The 13,222-nt window shown below is 35.3% G+C and overlaps 1 protein-coding gene across 1 annotated transcript; it reads right to left on the minus strand.

Moving 5' to 3' along the window:
• Window positions 1-6,685: 6,685 nt before the first annotated feature.
• On the minus strand, window positions 6,686-11,364 carry LOC111401219 (transcription factor Pur-alpha 1). The gene is made up of 5 exons (XM_023028861.1): window positions 10,772-11,364; window positions 10,642-10,689; window positions 7,669-7,809; window positions 7,330-7,572; window positions 6,686-7,237 (listed from the first exon to the last, which is right to left on the minus strand). The coding sequence occupies exons 1-5, from the start codon at window positions 11,045-11,047 to the stop codon at window positions 7,085-7,087; spliced, it is 861 nt and encodes a 286-aa protein (XP_022884629.1). The 5' UTR covers window positions 11,048-11,364; the 3' UTR covers window positions 6,686-7,084.
• Window positions 11,365-13,222: the final 1,858 nt, after the last annotated feature.

Here is a 13,222-nt window from a genome sequence, read left to right on the forward strand (position 1 = left end):
CTATCAATGGAAGGTTCCATGGGATGAAATGTTGGCGAAGTGTGTGTGGGAAGAATTTGGAATTTCAGCCGTGTGGCAGCCGTGAATGCTGGTCATGAAGTGTTGTGGCTTTCGGATGGCGTCGGGTGAGGGGTGGGACGGTATGGGGAAGAAAGATGAACAATTTCTCAATTTTGTTTTGTTTCCTTATTTTGTTTTTTATTTAATTTTTTGATTATTTTATTCGAAATTTATAAAATTATATTCTCTCTTTTAAAATTATCATTATCTTTAAAATAAGGTCAAATTGATTTTTTTTGGACAACTAAGATAAAAATTGATTTGCAAAATTAAAGGTATAATTAGGACGAAAATGTCAAAAAATAATGACGTTTGCATAATAATATTGAGAGATATGGACCTTATGTGCTAATTACCCTTTTTTGAAATGGTGCATGAGGCAAAAACACAGACTCACATTTTTCTTGGAGTAATATGTTTTATTTAGTCCTTGCCAGGTTTGGAAAAATATATTTTGAAATAGCAATTGTTGAAGAATGTGTGTTTAAAAAAAAATTGAAATTATGTGTAACATTATTTTACTGGAGAGTGTTTGTTGATAAGAAAATGAGAAAAACGAATTATAATTTTAATGAGCGTCAAATAGGGACTTATTTATGCCCTTATTTGGACCCCTTTTTTTAAAATTTATTTTTTCAAAATTCATATTCAACATAATAATTTTTACATTAATGAAATTTTTTATTACATTTTAACCACACATCACCAAAAAATAACTATTCAAAAAACTATTTTTCCCCAAAAAGGAGCTCAAACAAGGGCTATACATGTAATTACATTATCAATATTTTGCAAGCCCCTACATTTATAATTCAGTAAGAAAAATATAATTCAACAAATTTGGGTAAAATTTAGAAGTAAGAAAAGATGACATTCGAAGAAGCGTCCAAACATTGTGTTAATCTCATATGTGCAACTCCTGAAGGCTTATTTGACAAGACCTTTAAAAGTCTAAAGTTGCTTTCGAAATTAAGTTTCGGCTCGCGAGCCGGCTCGGCTCGGCTACATCCCTATCACGCACCTGACGCGAACGCTCCATTGGCTTATCGCCTCGGACGCTGCGTTTCCTCCCATGCTTTACAAAGTTTCAGCCATGCGTCGACCTTTTTCCGTCAACGCATCGGTGCGAGATGAGTTCTTCCTCCAACTTTACAAAGTTTGGACGCACCTGACGCGAACGCCCCATTGGGTCATCGCCTCGGACGCTGCATTTCCTCCCATGCTTTACAAAGTTTCAGCTATCCCCACGCGTCGACCTGTTCTGTCAGCGCATCGACAGCAGATGAGCTTTTTCTCCAACTTCACAAAGCTGGGACGCACCTGACGCGAATGCCCCGCATCTGCCTATTATCCTAACCTCGGCTGCTGCGACGAATCGATCCCCAAAAGGTCCCATGACTCGCGGCCTGGTCAGGAAAACAAATCCACGCATAATATAAATATTCATTCCCGGATTTGGGGGACCACTATTACGCCTCGATTATTCGCCCCTCGACACCGAAGTGCCATCTCACCACGGAGGCCGAGATCAAGTAGACCCTACGCAGCACCATTTACTCCGACCTGAAAACGACCCTCCCGAAACTTCTCCGAAGTGGTATATCGATTCCTACTACTGATCTGCCAAAATATCTCACCTCTGAGGTCGAGATCAAGTGGACCCCGGTTAGAAGATCCGCTGCCAATTTAAGATTTGTCCTGCACCTAAGGTTTAAATTGATTTGACGTCTCCATGAGGCTATTTGATGTGACTTATCGACTTTATGTCAATTCAACTCGGGGGAAACAAACTGTCCGCCCACTCTACAAGCGCGGCTGATTGACGCCTATGAGCAGACGCTTCATACCGTCAGATGTACACACGAATTCCACATCCAGCGGTTCATACCACCTATAAATACCCAAGGTTTGGCAAGAGGCAAAGGAGAAAAAAGAAAAATGAAACTCTCAATACATAGCATTCCATAACAAGTTTATATATTATCCTCCCCCTTTATTGATTAATTTGTGTAGCCCCTGGGCATTGTTCCGACCACCCAAACCTAACTTGACCGTCGGTTCCGGCCGTGTGCACCTGACCGTTTGTTCATTTCGCAGGGAGGAATACGTGGAATAACTATAAGTTGGCCACATGCGACTTTGATTTATGCTTTACCTTTGTGCTACCTAGGACAACTGGCAATACGCACGATGCTCGGATCTTAGCTTGGGCTATCCATAGCCCAAACATTTACTTCCCTTAGCCCACCGACGACAAATTTACCTTGTTGACTGAGGATCCGCACATTGTTCAGGGTATATGGCACCCCACAAAGAATCAAACATATTATATCATTTGCATAGATTTTGAAATGCATGTGAAAGGTTTAACTACCGACGCTTATCATGTCAGAATGTTATAGAATGTGCATTCGCAGTCTAGAAAAATTGATGGAAAATTTTGGATTGTATGCTGAACTACTCATTTCCTATGCAAGTCGCAGTTGTTGTAGTGACAATGGGTATTCACAACTTCCTGTGAGTGAATCGGGTGGTAGACGAGGCATTCACTTGAGTAGTGATCGATCCTACTGCGGCAAAGAGGGAGCTATCGAATTCAACTGATGAAATAGTGATCGAGATGAATGCTCTAGAGATGCCAAGGAGTGAGTAGGACCGTCTATGAGATTATATGGCTCGATTAGAATGAAATTTGATATTCTACTTTAATTTGCATTTTTGTAACTCGAGCTTCATTTCAATTTTCAAATAAAGAATCTTTCGAAAATGTACTTGTAATCAGCACATTTACACGTAGGGCTGGACAAAACTCCCGAATCGAACCCGAACCGAACCGAACTGAATCGAACCCAACGATTCTTCTCAAATTAAATACTCGAACGGGTATTTGAATCAAGAACTAACGGGTACGGTTTGGTTGTGGTTCTAGGCCAAGAACAGAATCTTCTTAATTTTTTTAATTTATTTATTTTAAATAAGCAAAATTATTTTATTTTTTCTAAATAAATTTGTTAACTAGTTAATTTAGTTCAAACCACAAAATATGATTTTTGTATTTCTAATTTTCTGTTCAAAATCAACTTAATCAAATTGACATCAATTTTATCTAAATCTGTTACTCTACCGTAGTGTCGTTTTTACTAGAGAAAATTGAATTAAAGCTCTATAATATCTCTCTTAATTATTTTGAGCTCGCTATCTTTCTCTTTCTGTGACTTTAATAATCAAATTTATAAAGAATTCAGCAAAAAGAAACGTAAAAGACACATAAAATTGGATTACCGGCAGCCGTGAATGCTGGTCATGAAGTGTTGTGGCTTTCGGATGGCGTCGGGTGAGGAGTGGGACGGTATGGGGAAGAAAGATGAACAATTTCTCAATTTTGTTTTGTTTCCTTATTTTGTTTTTTATTTAATTTTTTGATTATCCTAACCTCGGCTGCTGCGACGAATCGATCCCCAAAAGGTCCCATGACTCGCGGCCTGGTCAGGAAAACAAATCCACGCATAATATAAATATTCATTCCCGGATTTGGGGGACCACTATTACGCCTCGATTATTCGCCCCTCGACACCGAAGTGCCATCTCACCACGGAGGCCGAGATCAAGTAGACCCTACGCAGCACCATTTACTCCGACCTGAAAACGACCCTCCCGAAACTTCTCCGAAGTGGTATATCGATTCCTACTACTGATCTGCCAAAATATCTCACCTCTGAGGTCGAGATCAAGTGGACCCCGGTTAGAAGATCCGCTGCCAATTTAAGATTTGTCCTGCACCTAAGGTTTAAATTGATTTGACGTCTCCATGAGGCTATTTGATGTGACTTATCGACTTTATGTCAATTCAACTCGGGGGAAACAAACTGTCCGCCCACTCTACAAGCGCGGCTGATTGACGCCTATGAGCAGACGCTTCATACCGTCAGATGTACACACGAATTCCACATCCAGCGGTTCATACCACCTATAAATACCCAAGGTTTGGCAAGAGGCAAAGGAGAAAAAAGAAAAATGAAACTCTCAATACATAGCATTCCATAACAAGTTTATATATTATCCTCCCCCTTTATTGATTAATTTGTGTAGCCCCTGGGCATTGTTCCGACCACCCAAACCTAACTTGACCGTCGGTTCCGGCCGTGTGCACCTGACCGTTTGTTCATTTCGCAGGGAGGAATACGTGGAATAACTATAAGTTGGCCACGTGGAGGAGCCATTTTTGGAGGTCAACACTTACCCCAAACGAGCTTTACTGTTTTGCATTAATCAATTGGGTCTAAGGAGCAGAAAGATGGAGAAAAGCTGTATGAAAACTAGAGAAAAAACCGAAGAGGAAATCAAAGAAGAAAAATGGTGGTGAAAAGAAAGAGGAACCCTGTTGATGTTACCAAAAATTCGCACATGTTGATTTTTCGAGTTCAAGGACTGTGAATGAGTACGATCGTAAGCTTTCGGTATCAAAAACAAAGGTAACTAAGTGTGTCCTCGTCGTCCCTCCGATATTTAAGTTAAAGAGGGAATTTATGTGAAAATGTATACTGAAATTGTATGTAAAGTTATACCTGAATAATAATCCAAACATTTGCATTTATAAAGATATATAGTGCACTCCTAGTAGGATTAAGCAGTGCACTCCCTGTAAGACTAAATCAGTTGAATATCCTTATCTCAAAAAGTCCTACCTAAAATGGATACTTTATTCATACTACAATTACAAGACCACTCATAATTTAGTTAGTATAGTTGGGATAGAATCCTTCTAGATGTAGGACTCTTAGTTTGAGGTATTTAAATCATATTAGAGTCCTCAATGAGTAGGACTTCTTTTGGACGTAAGCGGGAAAATGCCCCAAACTAAGTGAAGGAAAGTAATCAAACATTTGCATGCTCAGGGCGTTAAGAGGACCTCTTCTCGAGGACCTTGCCAATCACATCTCGTGAGGCTTGGTACTAGTTCTCGGGGATTTCATCTTGATAACCCCCTTAACCCGAGGACTCTATGACCAACGTGATGAGCAGTCACGTTGAGTCTCCGTGAAGAATACCTCAAGGATATGCAAAAAGTGACCACATCACCGGTAAAGAAAGATTGATAAATTGGTGGTCTCTTCCCGGACGATGCAATTGGAGGTCTCGCCACAAGAAGGAACTCATCTCTCTGATTTGAATTAAAAAAATACAGCTCTCGTCCTCAACGAAGCAATTGTAAATCAACAAAAATCCATAGCCCAAACTTGGAATAAAAGCCACCAACAACCCACAATTGAGGGGATCGAGCAATGTAGGAAAATCGGACCAATATATTGTAGATTTTTTCTTCGAGGAAGTGGACTGTGCACAAATGGGTCACCTTAATTTGTGGTCTAGTCACCTGCTATCAATGGAAGGTTCCATGGGATGAAATGTTGGCGAAGTGTGTGTGGGAAGAATTTGGAATTTCAGCCGTGTGGCAGCCGTGAATGCTGGTCATGAAGTGTTGTGGCTTTCGGATGGCGTCGGGTGAGGGGTGGGACGGTATGGGGAAGAAAGATGAACAATTTCTCAATTTTGTTTTGTTTCCTTATTTTGTTTTTTATTTAATTTTTTGATTATTTTATTCGAAATTTATAAAATTATATTCTCTCTTTTAAAATTATCATTATCTTTAAAATAAGGTCAAATTGATTTTTTTTGGACAACTAAGATAAAAATTGATTTGCAAAATTAAAGGTATAATTAGGACGAAAATGTCAAAAAATAATGACGTTTGCATAATAATATTGAGAGATATGGACCTTATGTGCTAATTACCCTTTTTTGAAATGGTGCATGAGGCAAAAACACAGACTCACATTTTTCTTGGAGTAATATGTTTTATTTAGTCCTTGCCAGGTTTGGAAAAATATATTTTGAAATAGCAATTGTTGAAGAATGTGTGTTTAAAAAAAAATTGAGATTATGTGTAACATTATTTTACTGGAGAGTGTTTGTTGATAAGAAAATGAGAAAAACGAATTATAATTTTAATGAGCGTCAAATAGGGACTTATTTATGCCCTTATTTGGACCCCTTTTTTTAAAATTTATTTTTTCAAAATTCATATTCAACATAATAATTTTTACATTAATGAAATTTTTTATTACATTTTAACCACACATCACCAAAAAATAACTATTCAAAAAACTATTTTTCCCCAAAAAGGAGCTCAAACAAGGGCTATACATGTAATTACATTATCAATATTTTGCAAGCCCCTACATTTCTAATTCAGTAAGAAAAATATAATTCAACAAATTTGGGTAAAATTTAGAAGTAAGAAAAGATGACATTCGAAGAAGCGTCCAAACATTGTGTTAATCTCATATGTGCAACTCCTGAAGGCTTATTTGACAAGACCTTTAAAAGTCTAAAGTTGCTTTCGAAATTAAGAAGTTATCTTTGAAAATATTTAAATAATTTTCTCAAAGTAATGAGATTTTATAGAAAGATTTTGTAACGTAACTTCCTCTAAAAAAGGTAAAAGTAAAAACCCTATCAAACAATCCCACCGTTTATCACACCAGTTTTTGTGGCAGTGTGAACAACGATAAAAGTATCGCTAAAACAATGTAGTCGAGCATAAAAATTCTAAAATTCAAAAACATATTCATCAAAGCCTGCAAATCTCATTCATTAATCGAAGTTCAGCATCCACTCAATAGAACAGACAGCCCAAAAATACAGTTGGACAATTTTCCGGCAGTATATATAGCAGCAGAGCACACACCTGGAATTTCAGAAGAGGAAATCAAACGTTCGCTTAAACATTGCGTATTGGTTTATTTATGAGTTATTCGTATATAAAAATCGAGCGTGCTAACAGTACACGATTACTTGAATTTGAAAGAGAAATCAAACTTATTAAGAGTCAATCGAAACACAAATAAGGCGAAACACTGACACATCAAGCTTGCAACTCCATCCCAATCAACTGCAACACATCGCATTATATATTTCGGACCCAACGGCTGTGTTTATTACCCAACAAATGTGTCATCCAGATTCATCTCTGAGGGGGTTCCACAGTCCGAACGTTTGCACCAGTCATCCCTTCAATTCGATCTTTTGTGATCTCCACAAAATGACCCACCATTTCATAAAACTGCTTCAATCCTGACATTGGGAGAATGATGGAGGAGCGATCTGAACCTGCGACCTGCAATTCAGTGACATTCTTAAAACACTAAACATGGAAAAATTTTGCAAACCAATCCCAGTTGTCTATCAATGCGGACCACTGAGCAATACCTCTGATATTCTCAAGAAATGGCCTCTGTTGTTGCTCCCAAGGTCGAAGAAAAATCTCTTTTGATCAGCCCGTATCACTTTGGAGACTCCCATGTTATTGATTTCTTCTGGTGGTGGTAAATCGGCAGACCGATCCACATTCAAGTCAGTTGCTGGAATAGGTTGAGAACTGTGACTGGATATAAAGCCCACCCCAACATCATCTGAAAGTCCAACAAGGTGTTCTGATGGTTCCGAGTTTTGCTGATGTATTCACACAAAAAGAAAAGGTTTGGTTTTTGAGGCACCTCAAGAATGCGTTGAGCTAGAAAAGCCAAATATTAATGGATGAAAAGGTACCTGATTAGGCAGAACGAAAAGCCTTGATGCTTCATTTATTTCTGCCAAAATATTCCTAAATGCAGCCCATCCTTCATCTCGGGCACTTCCTGCAGGGATAATGATTGTACTGCGGTTTCTGCTAACAGATGCTTCAGATACCTGCATGCATGAGTCTATTAGATACAATAGAGCTTTGCTATGCTATAGTCAAACTTCAGCTAAAATCAAAATCAGAGATTCGGAAAACTTTATGATACACATATTTGGTGGCCTATGTAATTTGGTAATTTGGGGCATTCAAATGCAGTCATTACTAGATAACTCGTTAGCTCGATAATAAATGCATACATTAGCATGCGTAAAAAAATATCAGCTCCCATCGATTACAAAACAATTACATATCAATGCCAGGAAAACAATTACAAAAGAATCTGAAATGGTATTTATAGGTAGTTAGGGATATGAAGCATGGATAGTGTATAACTCCCTTGTCCCTGATGAAATGCTTTGATAGACATGAATAGACCAAATTCCCCTCCTTGCCTGATAGGATAAGTGGAAATAAGAGAGAAAAAAGTAAAACCTTTCTTAATTTCAAGTGCCACTGTATGTATATCAATTAAAAAAAAAAAAAAGAGAGATTTGATATTTCTTGGAGAAGTACCATATTTCCAAACAATTTCTTATTAATAATTAAACGAATACAGCATCATCTAATTTTAAATGATAAATCGACTAATCAATTTGAGTATACGTATCTTTAAACGTGTCTCCCCTTTCTGTTACTCATTTTTTCTTTCATTAACGAGAAAATGAAATCTATCATTTTGCATATTGCAGCGTAAAAATACGGAAACTAATTCTTCTATCTATTATGCTCAAGATATTATATAGATTAAAAAAAAAGTAAATAAATAAATAACAGTCATTAGAATTTCTTTTTTATGCTGATTGTAAGCATCATAACTTTAATGTCATACTTCAAATTAAATATTTTACTTCTACATGCCGTATCCCCAGCAGATTGTAACTTGAGAATTTTAATAATTAACGTATTGCAGTGTTCATATCTTCTATTATCTAAACACATAGCAATATCCATGCTTTCTAATTAGAAGGAAAACACAGAGAAACCCATTGCACAGGAGGAACTTTTACTGATAAGGGAAGAGGACCAGAAACCACTCGTGGAATGAAGAATGAAACAATAAAAACAAGGCGAACGATGGAGAATAACATTGACAAATAAGAGTATGATGCACAGGCAGAAAAAATTGTCTTCGTGACATGAGAGGAAACAATCTACTAATCTTCAAAGCAAGGAAAATGAGCGTTGGCTACGGCCAGAATCAATATAGAATTCAACAGCTTTACTAAATAGTGGACAATAAAGAATGTGTAGAGGCATCTCTTACAGAGAGACTGGAAGATGCTGACAGACTGCAGTGGAACACTTTTGACACTTTAAGAAAATATCTTTAAGCAAGGACATGATTTAAGCATTAAACACCAAAGATGGCGTTAAATTCTACCAGATGGAATGATTTTATGGAGGCTTTTTCAGAATTGCTCAAGGAAATTGAGCCACCATTTGGCCCCCATTTTTTCCAAATTTTAATGTTTGGAATAGTGTTTTTTTGAAGAATGTGTGGTTGAAAAAGAATGAAAAGTTTTCAATTTACGTATAATATTATTTTATGGAAAATTGTGTAGTTGAAAATAAAAGAGAGGGAAAAAATGAAAGTGAATGGGGGCTGAATATCAGGTAAAGCTCTACAATAATATCAAGTTGCTAGCAAAAATTCTTTCCTGAAGCTCGAAACAGGTTGTGTAAAAAAAACCAAAAAATGAAAGCATTGTTAGTGGCCTATAATGATTTCAATGCCCTACTCAAGATGCAGGAAAAGTCTCAACTGTAAATTAAATGCTGAAAAACATATGACCAATGAATCAATCTCTAGAGTTATTACCTAATGAGAGAGTATTTGGAATTTATTAGTATTAAAAAATTGAATTTTTCACGTTAGATACTGAAGTGGAATAACATATTGAAAACGGCTGTTGATAGCTGCGACTGAAGCATACACATTATATAGCACCCAACACCAAATAAAATCAACTCTCTCAAAAATGCAATTAATGGAAAATCTAGATCATTCAAAAACCAATAGCAGAGAGATACCAAAAAACCCTCTAGCGCCCCATTAGGCCTGGGCATTTTAACCACCAAAAGACCCGACCTGAACCAACTTGGGTCAGTTTCTACTAGCTTCTCGGCTTGGGTCCGGAAGTTTTAGGAGTAAATTAGGTGGGTCGGCTCATGATTCTACCATCAACTTGGAATGACCCAAACTGACCTAACCCGCAATGAGCAAACTCAAGATTTTCGTCTAGCAAACTTGATGTTTGCTTAGTATTCTCAACTCTTGTATAGAAAACTAGAGGTTTACCCAACAAACTCAAGGTTTCCCAGAAATCTCAAGCTTGTTCTGAACAGAGCTCGAATTTGTTGGACAAATATTGAGTTTACTAGACAAATCTCGAATTTCCTATGCAAAAGTCAAGCATGCTGGACAAATTGTGGAAATCTTGAGATTGCCTGACTGCCTAACTTCAAACACGCATAATATTGATCAACAACTCCGAATTACACTCCATTTATCTTTTTCTTTTTCTTTTTCTTTCTTTTTGAATTCCAATGGTATATTATTTGTTCTAACCGACCAAAGGATTGGATCAGTTTGGTTTGAAATTTGACCAAATCCAGTTGGTCAGTTTTGGTTTTGGTTTCAGGTTGGGACCAGGGCGACCCATTCCAACTATAGCGCCCATGTTAATACAGAGTATCGAGATAGGCAATAACCTGTGAAAACTCCTAAATTAACAAAAATAGCAATCGATTATGTAAGATAAAATTAGGCAGTGATGGGCGCATGCAAATACAGGAGCATGAAGAAACTCGACAGTAAATGGGAAAAAGAAGCAAATAACCTTGAGAAAGCGTCCCCTTCTATTCTCTCCAACGTCAAAATAAAAAACCTGCAAGTTCATACCCCAGAAAAACATAAAGAAGAAATACAATGTGTGGGGGTGTATATGTATTTGTAATTTGTATAGGTGCCTTAGTGTCGAGCTGAAGTTCTTTGCTAAAAACTTCTGGGTCATCGGAATTGGCATAGTAATTGAAGAGATCAAGGAACCAGGAGATGCCGTTGGAGGGGACTATGATGGTGGACCTGGTGGCTGAAGTCTTCTCGGAGATCTTAAGGTATCGTCCACGGGGATTCTCCTTCAGGTCGAAGTAGAATAGCTTGTGTTCCACCTGCAAAGTTTTGCACAGCAACTCCACGTCATTCCCTCCGCCACCGCCACCGCCACCGCCAGAATTCCCCTCCATCAATCAACAATCAGTCAATGAAAGAGCTCTCCCTTCTCTTTCCGTTTTCTTTTCGGTACTCCACCAATTCCCGACTTCAACGAACAAACCGATTTTGAGTGGAGTGTCAAAATATTAATCTCCTGTTGCGACTTATGAGAGAAATTGGTAATTAAATCCCTAATTGATACAAGAAGAAGCGGATCGGGAAGAATTGGATGCAAGGATAGTGGCAAAAGCTACTAATTAGGGCTTGAGAGAGGAGAGCGAACGAGCACTAGCGCGAGAGAGCGAACATTCTGTTAGAATTTCATCATTGGTTAAATCCATCAACGGCCTACCAACGTTATCATCATAATCAGTTTATTTTATTTCACCCCATCAAATTTTATTTTATTTCTTGATGATCAGCCAATTTTAGATAATATCAATTGAAACTTTTGAAGATTTTGATAGACATTTTTAGTGATGATTTATGTGAATTTCTTGATGATCGTTCAATTTTGTATGAAATTAGTGGAATTCTTTGATGGACTTTTATTTTTAAATTTTTATAAATTTTTGTAGAATTTAAAAAATTTTAAAATTTTTTCATTTGAAATAGAATTAACGTGTATATAGTAAAATGGTATAAAATTCTTACATATAAGGTGTAGGTTCTGACAATTCTCATTTTCCTTCCTTTTCTTCTTCCCATTTAATAAAAAAATTGAAAGGAACAAAAATTTAAAACCTTAATTAAATAAATAATAATTATAAAATTATATATATATGAACAATAAATTTAATATTCGATATTATTAATATAATATACTTTTAAAATAAATAAAAATCAATATATTTAAATTTAATTATAAATTTTTCATATAAATTTTTATAATTTAATAAAAAATAGATATTTTTCACAAAAAAAAAATGATGAAAAGAAAAAGCTATAAGAATCCAATTTAATTTTTTCATAAAAAATAGAGATAAACAATAGGAGAGTGAAAAAGATAAATGGAAATAAATATAATTAATAGAAAAAAAAAAATTTTTAACCATACTACTAATATTTGTAGATGGAAAAATGAGAGACAAATTGAAAAAAAAAAATATATATATCAAAAGAAAAAGACATCTAAATTAAGAAGAGTACTGAGTAGAATTTTTCATAATTTGTTTTAACAACCCTCTACAACAACCTTCAAATCCTTGAAATAACCTTTTTCAGGGACCCCCCTTCTTTGGTATTAGAGCTTTTGTTCCGGTGCTGGTGATTTCAGTATATTTCTTCAGATTGTATAAAAGGTATAACTCTTTTAATCTTTAGAATTTACTTACTTGTTTTATGATTTTTAGAATTTTATTTGTAGATCTAGAAAAAAATATTCTATAGTTTTACATTTTATAAAGAAATAGAAGAGATTTTTGAATACGGTATAGAATTAATTTCTTTTGAAAAATATAAATCTATAGACTATTTATTTGCTATATTACAAGTGACAAAAAATTTACAACTAGAATTAAAAGAACAGATTTTATATAAATCTTTAATTTCAGAATTTAGAGAAGAATATTTTATAAATAGTTTTGATCAGATATTTATATCAGATTTAAAATTAAGGATTGAATTAGATAATATAGATAATAATTATTTATCAGATCATACAAATTTTTCATTAGATTCTTTTTATTATTCAGATTAGAGTTTTAAAACTGGATCTTTTAATAAAAGAAATTAATAAATTAACTGGAGAATTTAGTATTTTGGGAAAAAGAATCTTTAATATTGAGAAAGATATTAATAAAATTCGTGAAAACCTAGATTTTATTAAAGAACAAAATTTAACAATTTTAAACAAAATTTCTAGAGTAGAAGATAAAGAAAAATTTCCAGATCTTAAGACTACAGAAGCAATAGAAAATATAAATAAAAAATTAAATAATATAGAAAATAAACCAAATCAAGAAATTGAAAATATAATAAATAATCTAGACAGATTAAGTTTAAAAAATACAGGTAAAGAAAAAATAACTAGAAAATTATCTACAATATTTTATAAAATATGAATAATTTTTCTGGTAGATCAAGAACTATTAGAGAAGTAGGATCATCTTCAGAACCCTATGATAGAGGTAGACATAGTACTTCTAATATAAGTACAAATATAATAGAAAGAATTTTACATAGACAGCCTCAGTATAATCAGAATA

The sequence above is a fragment of the Olea europaea genome, chromosome 1 (assembly GCF_002742605.1).
Source record: "Olea europaea var. sylvestris chromosome 1, O_europaea_v1, whole genome shotgun sequence".
NCBI lineage: Eukaryota > Viridiplantae > Streptophyta > Magnoliopsida > Lamiales > Oleaceae > Olea > Olea europaea.